Genomic DNA, 15,224 nt, shown 5'->3' on the forward strand with positions numbered 1-15,224 from the left:
CCAACTAATCAATAGATTGGTTGCCAACTGTTTTTAAATTCTTTTAAGTTCGCTGGAACCGAAAAAAAAAATTTATCTTTTTGGACAAAGGCACGATTAGAGAATAGTTTGGCATAACCATTTAAGCGGTTACAAACTGTCTTTAACTAATCCACAACCATCAATAAGGATGGACATTGTTTTAAGACGGATTGAGCAAACAGTTTTGAAATGATTTTTTTGTGATTACCTATGATACGTTTGAGAGAAGAGAATACGTGTTCTCCTGAGGATTTTTAGTGATTGCCTGTGACATGTTGTAAGGAAGAAATATGAATTGAAAAGTCTGAAACAAAGAGCACAAATGAGAATAATATAGTTCATAGAACACTTATACATTCTGCAGACTTGTTGGTGAGACTGAATCACGATATGATTTTGAATTATTTCTTTACTTATTGACTCAGAATTGTTATGAGTTCTTATTTATGACAGTCATAGAGTAATAAATTGCAGATTGACATCTATTTTGAGTATGTTGAGACAGGGTCACTGGAGTTTGGAACAATTTTCAGATCTTTATTCTTTTTCTGAGTTTGTCTTGCAGACATACAGAGATTTTTTATTACTATTTTCAGAATATAACCTTGCAAATATACAGAGACATTCAATATCTTTTGCTGAAAATTATCTTGCAAATACTCAAAGATATTTGATATACAAATCATTTTCTGGTTTTCAGTGTGCTTATATTTTCAGATTATTCAAAGAACACATTGATGTTTCAGGGTGTAAAAGTGTACTTGTATATTTGATCCGAAAGTGGCAGTTAGATCTATTGATTCTAGAATTGGTGCTCTAAGATGATTGAGTTGGTGCTCAATAGAGAAGGGATTTGGTGATTCCTTGGGTTGGTGCCCTAAATGTTTGTAAATCATTTCAATTGTGAAGCTGGATTAGGACGGTAGATCCTAGCAGCATTTCTCGCCGTGGTTTTCCCATCTTGGGTTTTCATGTATCTTCTTGTGCACTGATTCAGTTGTGTGTTGCATTTTTATATCTTTCAGTTTGGTGCTTTCATATAAAACTGTTAATAAGGTGATAAGAAGAAAAAGTTTGTTGCTTTACTACTGATTCACCAACACCCTCCCCCTCCTCTCAGTAGTAAACCTGTGTTCTACAGTCACAACTTTTCATTTCATGTCTTTTGACCATTCATTAACTTAATTGAATTTTCATTATATTCTTTTATATTTTAATTTCATTATTTATATTTTAATTTTATTATTATTATTTATAATTAAATTCTATTTCAAAGTGGGGGCATTACAGAATGGAAAACTGGAACTCTATGCTCCCCCAAATTTCCAGGACAGGGACAGCAGCGGATAGGGCAACATGTTTCAAGGATGGATTTTTCGAGTTTTTGGGGAGGCAAATTTTAAAATATAAGGTAATCACAAATATTCATATGATAATCTTGATAAGGCATTCATTGTAGACATTATAGAACCTTAATACATAACATTAGACTTGAATTAACAAAATTAAATTGCTTTCATTTTCACTGTGCATATATATTATATAACAACTACAACAAAACACCCTAAGGCTTGCAGGTTTCAACTACAAAATGGCAAAAACATAGAAAATATGCAGCTCTCCCTAATCAGCATCTTGGAACACTGCAATTTTGACTCCATATGGCTGGGATGAACCATCAACCTTCAGCATGAAAAGGTAATGATTACTTTGCTCTAGTTATTATGTAAATGGATGTGATATCAGATGCATAGACTGACAATATCATTAACATGAATAATGCCATCTAGTGCTTTATTCTCCCTTACATGAACACTTTGTCAGTAAAAAACCCTCATATAGCTGCAACAGTCCTGACACCAAACTTGAACAAAGTAAGGTTTTCCCTCTCCAGGCTGTATTTTACAGACCTACAATAGCAGGTGTACAGACTGATGACATAAGCATCCACATGTTATCTTTTGATGTGTATTTTTCCATCTTAACTGGCCCTAAAATCTGTCAATGTAAAGTCGACAGCAAGTGTACAGACTGATGACATGAACATTTCGAAGATATCTTTTTTAGTATATTTTTTAATTTTCCCTCTTAAACTGTCCCTAAAATCTATTAATATTAAATAAAAAGGTATTTATTTAAATTCGATGTTAAAATTACTCATTTATTTCCTACATATATGATCATTTATTGCTGATTTATTTGCTGCTGTAGAAAATTAGTATAGCTGGACTGAACCTACAGCTAACCCTCTACCACGAGAAGTGAGGGCTTCCATTACCCAGATGTATCATACAGGAATATGATATCACCTGTACGGACTGATCAATAACATTAAAAGTACCTTCTAGGGCTTAACTCTATCTTATAAATATTAAAAATACTATGTTGGGAAAAGGCCATCATACAGCTACAACAGTCCTGCTACTAAATCTGATTAAAGGGATTTTATATCCTAACAGTACCATACAGCCTGTAACAGCATCAATAAGGTAAGGACTATAAAATTAGCATCCTAAAAATTATCTTTTGACGTGTGTTCATATGAAAAATGAGATATATATATTTACATTTAAAGCTGAAGATTGATAATTCGTCCCAGTTGTATGGAATCAAAAAAGTGACTGAAAACATGCCTGGGCCATAAGGGATGGCTAGGTGTCCCAAGGACAGCTAACTACCTAGGCATTTCCTTAAAAAAAAAATACTTGGAATGTTTCCTGTTTTTCTGCAAATTCAGGGATGGGGTGTGGGTATATCCTACCTGTCCCCAAAACATCCCCTCAGGAACAGTCAAATTTGGCAAGGGACATGTCCCCAGGGAGCATAGCTGAACTTCCTTGTCCATATTCCATCCTATCACTCTCTAATAGTGAGCTGGGCAAGGTAGTTAGAAAATTTGAGGTTTTCCCTGAAAAAGTTTAGATACCAGGAGGAGAATGTGTGTAGGAAAGTGCAGGTACGTGGTGGTGCTGGAAGCAGCCTTCAAGCAAGGGCTGGAGGTGATGGAGACGTTGGTGCACAAGTGATGGTGAGTGCATCAGTTTAAACAGCTGATATGGCCCCATTGATTTTAGACTGGCCTCATGTTTGTGTGTAGTTAGCATTTTGGTTTTTAGCAATTGTAGTGCCCCTTGTGTCTTATTGTAGGCTGTGAATCTTTAATGGTAGCCTTTTGGATTGTATGGATTTAGCCTTGGCATTGCAGTCCTTATTGTTAGTGGATTGATGTATGTATCTGGTCCCAATGTATACCTTACCATATCAAAAAACAAAAATTAATATTAAAACTGGACAATTTGTACTGGTAATTCATTGACTAACATTTGAAATTAAAGACATCAAATGTTAAAAATCCATAAGACAAAATTTGGTTACAGGTGATAACTGACCTGTATATACCTCTTCCACATCTTGCAAAATCTGTAAAACTATAGAATTATTTATCAGAAGAATAAGAATATAATGATGTACCATGTTCATAAGAGTTTTCTCTATGTTTTATTTAGTGACTTCAAAAATGAGTTATAATGATGTACCATGTTCATATGACGGTCAAATGCATGCAAAAATCCAATCAAGTTTCCTCTTATTCCATGAGTGTGTCGGGTCCAAACTTGAACACGGCCTTTTTCGTTATAGCAGACAGACAGAAAACTTAACGGACCTTTAGCCTTTTCTGTAGAATAGCATAACATCAAAACGATTAATAACATAGCACACTTACAGAGCACAATTCAACTGTCAACATACACTGAGATGATGCAAAAAGAATACTGGACAAATGAAGGCTTATTAATGTGAAGAAAATGAATTCCTGCAATAATTTTAATGCTCAAAAACAATTGAAACGGATAAGAGACTAGGTTGCCGCAAGCTCAAAGGTGTAATTCTTTCTCTTTTATGTTGCTGCATAATTACATTGTTCTGTTTAGCATCAAACTTATGCTTGAATTCTGTGAAATTAACTATTAAGCTTTTTCAGTTATAGACTAGGTTGTTGCAGAACTCAGATAACAGATGTATGCTATATTTTGCTTTTGTTTGGTACAACATGTGTCCTATGATGGTATCCCCAGGCAGGGGTGTCTTGCTTAGCCGGTTCATGGTCGTACGGAATGACTAATTTGAAAATTTTCAAGACAATCCCTTGTTTTTGGTTTCTTGGATAGGAGCCCAAATGCCAACCAAGTAGAGAATCCTCAAAAAGCCATAAAAAGTGATGGAAATTGAATAGAAATTTTCAAAATTCTACTGTCCATTATCCAAATTCAGAAACAGAAGCCCTATGTTGAGGTAAATAATCTCAGACATCATCCCTCATCCAAAGTGAAAGTAAAACTTCCAGGCTTTCAGCATCTTTCATGAGAATGAAAAAAGCTGGACTGGTAAAAAGAACAGATGCAGAATTTGATTTATGAAATAAATAACAGATTGACATCTAAGCAAAAAGGAATGTGTTATTATGTTAGAATTGAAAGGCATATCACAGAAAAGAGTAATTATCCTAAAATCATAAAACAATTTTCACAATTGGTCTTCAGTTCATAACATAGAAGCTCGGTCAGAGGTTTGCGCTGATTGTCAATGAATCATTGCTAACTTGACCAAACAGAGAGTAAAGGATACAGTAGGTTATTGCATAGCAGCAAAAATCGTTTCAGGAAAAAATTGGCAAACCAAAAGTATAAGATTATTGAAAAAATTGGAATTTAAAAAAAATGTGTAAAAATTGTAGAAAAAAAGACAAAAACTACATTTTCAAAAAACTTAAGGGCATTTCCACAGCACAGAGATATAGAGAGCAAATAAAATAGATAGTTTAACCCATGAATTGTAGAAAATACGATTTTGTTGTTTATATTCATATTGCTGATTGCATTGCATTAAACAAAGCATACTTCATAATGCATAAATAACAACTAGATGGTTACAGTTGACAAAATTTCAATTATAATATAGTTTGTAAAGTCAACCTATAAACTAAGTACAAAGTTTCAAAAAATCAAACATAACCAATGACTCCTGCTACTACAAATAGATTTATGCAAGACGGCTGCAAGTCCTGATAATGAAGCTCCTAGTTCAGAGCCTCTCCTAAGTCATTCAACCTCATGACTATCCAGGTTGGCCTCCATGATCTCAAAATCCTTAGGCTGAAGACAGTTTTCTTTTGCTGAGTAGACATCATAGATTACAAAACAGGAATCTACTGGTTCATATTTGTGATTTAACAGTACTTGCGATTTCTAGAATAGTATGAAAGAGAACTATATTAAGAGTGTGAAAGGAAAATAATTTGACAAAGGAAGCAATTGCAAAGTTCAACTTAAAAGGTTTTGAATCAAATAGCTCAAGATAGAGTAATAGAAAATGCTTTTGAACAGAATTTTACATCTCAAAAGACCATAAATACTATTGAGATGTTCTCATTGATAGCTATTTTAGTAGACTTGCAAAAGTAAAGGGAGTGTTAAATATTTTTCCATTAAATAATAAAGACTTGCTAGTACAAACAAAGAGAGCAACAATTTGAGCCATAATTTTATCTATTATTATTCAAGTAATTTTTTCTTGATTTTGCGTATAAGTGGATGATGGAGATAAAAACATTAACGGATTTTGAGTTGATAATTTGAGTGATTATAATGAAGATTCCAAACTGAAATCTTAATCAAACTGCTGATTTTGTTTTACATTTTTTTTTCCTTTGACCAGTGATGGGGTTTGGTTGGTTTTGTTTTGGTTTTTTTGATGCTTTTCTTATTTTTTTGTGTTTTTCGACTTTGAATGAATTTTGAATGCGGAATACAAGAAAATAAATGACTGAAATATAATTCCAGAATTCTGAATTTAATAACAGCAAATATAAAAACAAATCTTTGACAGATTCTCTACCAAGAAGGATAAATAAATGGCATACCAGGAAGCCCCACACCTAACCTGGAATGAAGGTTTTTATTGATATTTTGCAAAATAATGATGTCCAAAGCAAATCCAGGCCTCCGATGAGGTTTATTTGTTCCAACAATAATTATCAAAAACAATTCTTGCAAATGGATGAAGCTGATGCTAAATCCCTCAGGCCCCCAGGAGACTTCACTGAAATTGATCAAATTTCCCCACTGATTCGCTCATATCTCTCTCCAATGCTGAGATAAACCTGAAGAAATGATTTAATTACCAATCCCTACTGCTGACAATAATTTTTGTACAAAAAAACCAGCTGTGAACCAATTATTTTATTTTTTATTGAACCCCAGGTAAGATGCAATGGTACAGCCTAGCTGGGATGGTACGGCTGGCTCCAAAATGGCTCAAATTTCAGTCCAACACTTCTCAATTCTGCCCAGATCTGAATATTAGATTGAAATAATGCTTTAGCTGTCAATAAACCTCTGATTATGACCCTTATTGGCCAAATAAATGCATTCCCAGCACTCCAAATTGATAGAATGTGAAAGGGTTTTCGTCCTTCCACCCAAAAATGGAGGCCTTCGTCTCCAAATCCACACCAGAAACCTGCAATGTACATTGCAGACCTGCAAAGAAGATGTTTTCCCCAAAAATCATAAAACACGATGAGAAAAAATGCACGTACAAGTCTCTTTTATGCCTTTGCCCTAAATTCAACCTCTCTCTTGGCATCTTTTAAAGATTCCAATGGAATCTTTTCCCCTCCTAATGCTATGCCCACCTTGAGGGTTGCTTCCTCATGAATAATTGACCACCTTTTTAAATAAATTTATCACCTAGGCAATTGTGCAAGGTGATGTTTATAAGTTGTTTAATAAATTAACTTTTTTCTATTTTTAGAAAAAGTTATAAAGTTACATTATAAAGCTCACCAGAGCAAGAAAATGACTAAATATGGGTCCTCTTTGGCTAACCAATCATCTCCAAACACTGAACTTCACCTGTGGAGATGGGTGACAGGTGAATTTATGCATCTGGATAGCAACTAGAGAAGAGGGGACATTACATATAAGTACAAATTTCAATGAATCAAAGCACGGGGAACATTCAATTTCAATTTGATGGTGCTGAAATCTATCTGGATTGTTAAAGAGAAAATATATGAGGCCTGCTTCGAGAGGTATTAAGATATCCTCACAAGACTAGGGCATGACTTCTCTAAAGGTATGCATTCATTTGCCTAATAACTATAACATGCATGGAATTCTATGCTATATATGTCTAAAGCATTCATGTACTACTATTGTACTCCTTGCAAGCCTTTTGAATGCCCATCTATATGATGACCCTAAATGGAATATAGTTCCCTAACAAATACAGGGCATGCATTTAAGCAGTGTGTTTTACCAATTAACAAGCATTAAGCCTGCAGAATATATAGGAAGTTTAATGTTACCAAAAAAAATCCTTCATTTTGATATAAAATATTGCTACAGTTTATTTTTCAGCACTACACACTGACTTTTATCTTTTTGATAGGAACCATTTTGCTTCCGGTTCCACAATGTCTATATACTATTATGTATATACTTCTACTTCCCACTTGATTATACAATTTGTCACTACCCTACTCACTTGTCATTAAAACTTGATGGCAAGTGTCAAATTGAAGCTCCAAATTATCACACTTCTTTAGAATCTGAAAAGTAATTGTCATTTAAACTTGATGGCCAGAGGAAAATTGAAGCTCGAAATTATCACACTTTGTTAGCGTTTGAAAAGTAAATTTGTCCCAAACTAACCTTGATAGTCTAAAGTTTAAACAGCCACCTTGATATTATTGTTGACAACTGAAACGTTAAAATTCTTTTGAATAGTCAAGATCACAAGAATTCCAAGAAATCAAACCTCTTTAGGTTGATATAGCCAATAGAGTTTCATTTCAGTTTAGTTTGGCTTTCTATATTTACTTTTGGCAAGTACTCTTATTAGGTTCAGATATGTTAAAAAAATAAAATAGAAGCCTTACTTAATATATATATATATGATATTGTCTACCATTTCCCACTAAATTGTGTCTTTGAATTTATATACATGGAAAGCATTGCTATGACCCTAAGGCAAATGACAATAGTGTGGACTACTTAGAAAAATACAACACATCTCTTAACCATTCCATGTTACTGTCCTTAACATCAGATGTAGAAGCATACCAAATAACGGTTCTCTATTTTAATGTCTTTAACATCTATTAGAAATATACATCCATTCAAGGTCACCTACCTACAATTTAACTCTCAACAACCTGATGAAATTTGGAATCTTTGATGGTGAACCACATTCCGAGAGCCAAAACTCGTTACTATGCTATAAATCAACAAAAAACCCCAATTAAATATCAATTTCACAGGATTAGGGTTTGCGACAGGCTGGTGGGCAATAAATGCATTTCTCAGGTGATTTTTTTACGGATTTTGTTGTCATTTAAACCCTAAAAAATCATTGAACATTGTTGTAAACCGTGGCTGATTAGGCCGAAGATATTTTAAAATCAGATTTTTTTAAGATTAACACTTATTTGGGTTATTGAATTATAGCTGGTATTAAGGACAGTTGTTTTTATAATGTTTCTTGCAAAGATAGAGTTCAATATCTTTAAACAAAACACAAGAACATTCATAAAGCTTTGTTACTAAAGAAAAATTACGGATCATTAATGACTACATATAACAAGTCCTGAAGATATAAAGAATGCAAAAAATGGATTGCTAGCAGATGAAAAAAAAATTACATATACAAGAAAATCTACGTTGCCAATTTGGGTTTGATTTTAGATTCAGGGGGTTCAATAAGCAAATATGGAGAAAAAAAAAATTGGGGTTGGGTTCATTTTGGTTCATCCTTGCAAATAACATATAAAAATCACACAAATATATACACTTAACCTTCATTCAATCCAAACTTCTATTATATCCTCAAAGTGTCTATATTTAAATGGTAAACCATTTAAGGCCTTTCCTTAATAAATCTAAGTTACCGGTTCTTCCCCTTTTGGCCTAGGTTCGGGTTCTGGTTCTTGCCCGGTCCTGGTTCTCCTCGGGTTCTCCTTGGGTTCCTCCCGAGTCCTTCCCAGGTGGCCGGGTCGCAGGACCCACAGGGAACCGAGCCACCTGGGAAGGACCCGAGTGGAACCTAAGACGAACCCAGGGGGACCCGCGTGAACCCAGGCCCGTGGTTTACAAAAAACAGGGCCACGGGTCAAACAATAAAAAACAATAAAAAAAGACTTTTTAAAATAGTTTTTTAATAATAAAACTCTAATACGCCCCTTTATGACTTTTTAAAAAAGACTTGAAAGTTGAATATTATCTTTTTTGCAAATTATGAATATGATATTAGACTTTAGTTATTAGTTTACTGATTACATTTGCGATATATGAATATTTATTGGCATTGGCAATTAATAATTATGGATTTATCATTTATGTATGGAAAGTCACATTGTATATTTTATTTTTGTATGGATTGTATATATTGAACATATATATAATATATGGGTATATATATATATAATTAAAATATATATATATATGTACGGACAAACCCGTACCCGTACCCGTACCCAAGATTTTTTTTTTTGCCGAATCCGCGAATCTGTACCCGAATCCGAACCTAAACCGGTAACTTAGTAATAAATAAAATATACATATTTTTATATTTAAACTTTCACTAAATGAATTTATTGTTTGTTAAAAAGATGTATTTCACCATGAACATTATTTTTTAAGTTTATAGGGCTAAACGTTTTAATTATAATTAAGGTTTTAATATTATTGAAAAGGGGGGAGGTTAAAAGCAGGACATTGTAAAAATAATCAATGTTTGTCAACCAACTATGTGCCCTTGAGCAGCTCCAACTCGAGTTGTTGCCCAACCTCAACATACATTACTAGGAACATGATCAACCCACCCAACAAGCCACACAAACACATTCTCCATGGGAAATGGCATTGCCAACATCACATTCTCCTTGGTAACTATGGCCTTCGTGGAAGTGTTTCAACCCTTGTGCAACCTCTTCCTCGAGCTCTTCTTCATCCCCGTTGTTTTGATGGAAATAAGGGTCAAGTGCCCAGTGGAAGGCAGCCAATACTAGCAGCACTACACACAACAATGTTGCTACAAAAGGCAGAATGGAAGTGAAATCACCTAGAAATTGCACACCAAATTGAAATTACTACTTGTAGCAAGTAATAACAATCATTCAGAAAGTAAAGATCAGACCTTCATTTACTGCTCTATCGGGTAAAATAAATACATGAGTTAATAATAGAGATGACAACGCATACCACATTCAAGTGTTCATTATCCATAGCATTCTCCACTTCGGCCATTGCTTCATGAAGCCTTTCTTTTTATGTACATGGGTTTGAGTAAATAGCCTTATTTGCTTGGGAACAAGGAATGGCCAATACTTCATTTTGCCTATCAACATCAGTTAGGTTGATGCTAGCCTTTTGCTTTGGACATCTAGTGTCTTCATGGTCTCCAAGTCCACACCATTTTCACACTAATTGCGTTTTTTCCTACTTTTCCTGGCAATCTCTAGCAAAATGTCCCCATATGCTACATTGTATGATCGAACGTCTTTTGGGGTCATACTGTATTTTTTTTTGACCTCCGCTTTGATTGTGATAACCATTTGGAGATGTATTATGTTGCTTTGATGGAGTGAATTGCTCTCCTACAAAGAAGTATACTTGTGTACTCCTAGTCTTCAAATTGTATGGACACTCCTTTATTGAATGACACATAACTTGGCAAATCTCACAAAACATCTTTCTAGGACAATTACTTTTTGTGTGCCCTTCAATTTTATACTCAGTACACCATAGTTGGTTAGTTTCTTTATTTGTTTGTTTCTCCACCTTCAATTCTTCTATCATTCATTGTCAATGTCGTCATTGTTACCATAGTACTTGTAATATTCCCAACTCATGGTCACTGTCGTCATCCAAGCTTCCATTTTCCTCTATTTTTCTTTTACTACGTGAGGACATTTCATCTCCACTTTCTATGTTCATTGCCAAATTGTGGACTTCAAAATAAGACAAGAGTGGTTCTACCTTTATCTTTCTTCTTAATGACGAAACCAGACTTTCAATGAACTGCCACTTTTAAAACCATCAACCAATTATATTTCCAATTTTACCAATAATTCTTTAAGTCTACAAATATAAGCTTGTGTGTTTTCGTGCTTACCTTGAATTGTATTGTATTGTAAATTTCTGCTACTATTTCATTATCATCACAAAGTATTTTTAACTATTTTTCAAAGGCCTTCTTTAATCTCTCTCATGTACTTATGGAGGCTTAGTCCATTTCTATATACCAGTCAATTGCTACACCACACAAGGTGGCTGGAAAAGACTGTAGCCAAATTGCTTTATCATCTTGCCCATTCGTTGTCCAAATTGTTTCACAAGTCTTACAATGTCTAATGGGATCCTCCAATCCATTGCCTATAAAATTGGGCAACTATTGCTTTTCACCACTAGGGCTTACAATGATTTTATTTTGATACAAACCTAGCACCTGGAATCTCCTTGTTAGGGACTTTTGACTCGGAGATTTTGGTGGTTCTCTTGCCTTGGCCACGTAGGAATCCTCAACTCTCCCCTTGGCTCCAGCCCTTCACACACTTGTTTCACTTTCAGATTTTGTTGTATGTACCCTTGGCTCTACTTCTTCTCCTTTCATCAACAACCTTTCAATGCCCCAAATGCTAATCTAATACAATTTTGTGAAAAATATGACTTCATTTACGAACTTTCCTTGTATAGAGAAGGTTATGTTGACTATTCAACTTGACTGCATTCTCAGAAAGAGCTTCAACTCGGGAATCGTCAGTTGTATTTTCCTCAAATGTTTCTTGTAATCTCCTCCTTTGTTCCTGTTGGTGTCTGTTTTATCATCTACCAAACATTATAATAAGATACCCGAAGGTATTCTATCCTCCCTGAAAAATCACTACTGATTCCAAGGTCTGTATATGCGAACAAGCAACTTTAGTGGGATAGCTACTTGTGTAGTGTATTCTGAAAATCTCAAGGGGGACTTACGTTTACAAGCTTCTTTCAAGCTTCTGGACTTAGATAGATTTATCAGTTTCAGGCTCTCTTTTCAAAAAAAAAGGGAAAAAGGGGATAGAGTTAAGAAAGCTGATCTAAACATACAAATTTTGGAGACGGTATTAACTAGGTGTTCTCGAGAAACCGCACTTTGCTTCACCACACTAAGGACAACTACACAAAGCGGGTGCAATCTTCAATGGGTTGTGCTTATGATCGAAGTTTTGGCATACACAGGGGATAGGATCATAATAACTTTGCATAGTGAAATGGAAATCATCCATTCTCCAAAAGTATGAGCAGAGATACACCGTTACTTAATACTCATCAAATCCTTCATTCAATTCTAACAACTTTGAAAGAAAATCTAAATTAACTTCTACTTAATGTGTTGAGGAAATTGAAACCATGCTAATCACTCAAATAACAGAGATTACAAAGCCTTAAGAGAAAGCGCACATGCAATGTATTATTTGAAAAATGACCGTCACGCAACAATATATCAACAACCTCACACTCTCCAAATGAGAGGAGGTAGCCTTATATAGTTTTCTAGAAAATAATGAACGACCAAGATCAAACAGTGATCAAGAGGCCAGATAAACTACAAACCCTATTTAGGGTTTCCCAAAACTAACTACCCTTCGGCCAATGAGAAAATTATATTTGGGGGCACTTGTCTTTCTTGCTAAATATGAACCATCAATGAAAATAGAAGGTTGTTGCATTGTGAAGTGTGCCCTCCTAGAAGCTTTTGGATAAGTCAGGTTCATTGAACCTGGACATGCTGACTTGGAATAATCTAATTGGTTGGAAGATGATGAGGCGCCACTTCAGCGTGTTGGATATCTTCCTTGAATTCTCCAATTTGTGTCAAGAAATTGTGTAAGTACGGAAATTTGATTCTTCTTGTCACCATCTGGTTCTGATTGGGAGCTTGACTTTAATTCTTCAGAAGATGAAATCCTTCAAGTTGGAAATTCTTTTGAATATTTTCACCAAGTCTAAGAATTTTTCTTTCTTGATGCCTTGAGATTCTTTCAAGTGCCTTGAATTTGGAGAAGAATTCCTCTAGGCCTTCGTCATAATACCTCTTCCCACACTTAGCCAAATTTTGGCCATCTTTATGCTCAGACGAACCTCGCTTGTGGACCTGTTTTCAACTCTTAATTTGGCCTGAAACTCCATTTGTGTTTTCTGTGATATCCCCGCCTTCAACTGCCAATTTATGTTGCACGGGAGGAGGGTAAAAAGTTATGGATAACTCCTCACAAATATGAATTGATATGATCAAAAGTTTCGTTGTTCAGACATTCATCACGTTCAGCCATCATCCAAAACCTGCAAAACCAAAAGAAAATAAATTAGAATCCTCATTTTGGGCGTAAACTTTGAAGGTTTGATGGCAAAGCGTGCTCTGATTCTCCACTTCCTCAACACTTTTAGCTTTCAACAAGCTGCGAACACTTAGGAATTTTAGAAACCCTTGAAAACTCATTCTGATTTGAAAGTTTGGGAGTGAAATTTGTCCTTGATTATTCTAAAAATGAACAACTTAGTCCCAAAATCTGTGAAATGAATCTTGAAATCAGATTCAAATCTTGGAAAATGTGTGAAAATCAGACTAAGTCCCTAAAAACTACATCCAAAATTTGAAAACCAGGTTGAAAACTCAATAAATCTTCCTTGAATACCCGTCACCTTCAGAATCTCAAAAATATGTGAATTTGCTCTTCAAAACAGTCAAGAATCTCCTTCAATCTGCATGTAAACTTGTGGTAAATGGTTCAAAATCTCAAACTTATACTTGGAATCACCCTTAAAATCTTCTTTCAACCTGCAAAACTCTTAAAATGTCTCTCAAAATGTTCTTTACCTGCAGAAAACATCTCTCAATTGCTCTCAACTTGCTCAAGAAATTCGAACCTCATGTGTAAAAATGAGAGAGTGAATGAAATATTTGTATGAGGGTTCGATTTTATAATTAGAAACTCAGAAAATCTCTTCATAACTTGTTCCTAATCCTTCCCTAGTCTTTTGAATCTGCAGAGAATGTTTCTAATTTTGTCTTTAGTTTGCAAATCGAACTCAATCTTCCATGTTCTTCTTTTCAAAACTTTCCAAATCCACACTCAGTTCAAACTTCGATGATAGATTCTGCTGACATCATCTTCTTGTCTTCCATTTTAGCAAATATCTTACTTGGGCGGACTTATTTCAAGTTGGGGAACCAAACAAGGCACTACACTCCAGCATAGGGCAGACTTTAGAAGATTGGTGGAACAAGACAAGGTACCATACTTCATATTCATTCATACTTAACCAAAATCTGATCATTTGATCTTGAACTTGAACTCCTCTTCAGCTTAACATCTCATCTTCAAAACTGATCTTACCATGATCTGATCATTTTAAAGGCATACTTTGGAGTTTGTTTGATCTTTCATCAGTGGGGCGGAATTCAACCAACTCATGACACCACACTTGTTCATCTTTTAGGGTGGAGTTTAGAGAATTTGTGGCACCACACAATCATCTTCATTAATACTTCCAAAGAAGGACTTTGAGAAGGTTTTAGAAACCTTGGAGAGTGGACTTCATCAGCTTCATGCCACATTGCTTGGGCAAACTTTGGAGGGCGGACTTTACTGATCTTGAGCTCCATGAAGGTGGACTTTATGATGTTTAGGAACTTTATGCAAGTTAGGCGGACTTTCTTAACTCCAAGAACCAAGGAGGGCGGACTTTGTTCATCTCTATTGCCATCACCTTCAAGGCGGACTTTGTTCCTCTTATGCACCATATTCCTTGACCAAGGGTGGACTTGAATGGCTTCTCTCCCTCTTGCACATGGCGGACTTTGTGAGTCTTGTTCTCCATCATGAGGCGGACTTTCCTTGCCTTATGCACTTGGTCTTTGTAGGAGGGCGGACTTTCTCACACCACTAACCATCTCCTTAGGCAGATTTTGTGAGACTTATGCACTTTTTACTTGCTTCCTACCTTAGGGCGGACTTTTTGGAGTTCATAACACTTACTTGGGCAGACTTCGTCTTACTTAGGAGTTGCTGCTTGCAAAGCAGGGCGGACTTTGAGATGACCATGACCAGGCTTTTGTACCTTGAGGGCGGACTTTTTGAGTTCCTATGACAACACCAT

At 35.3% G+C, this 15,224-nt stretch overlaps 1 protein-coding gene across 1 annotated transcript in view; it reads right to left on the reverse strand.

Moving 5' to 3' along the window:
- Positions 1-15,224, reverse strand: part of LOC131034967 (uncharacterized) — a 97,160-nt gene that overhangs the window by 9,984 nt on the left and 71,952 nt on the right. Inside the window, exons 5-6 of the mRNA XM_057966587.2 lie at positions 3,558-3,697; positions 3,411-3,441 (exon numbers count right to left, since the gene is read on the reverse strand). Coding sequence (XP_057822570.1) covers positions 3,411-3,441; positions 3,558-3,697 — 171 coding nt within the window. The remainder of the gene's footprint in view (positions 1-3,410; positions 3,442-3,557; positions 3,698-15,224) is intronic.

The sequence above is a fragment of the Cryptomeria japonica genome, chromosome 8 (assembly GCF_030272615.1).
Source record: "Cryptomeria japonica chromosome 8, Sugi_1.0, whole genome shotgun sequence".
Lineage (NCBI taxonomy): Eukaryota > Viridiplantae > Streptophyta > Pinopsida > Cupressales > Cupressaceae > Cryptomeria > Cryptomeria japonica.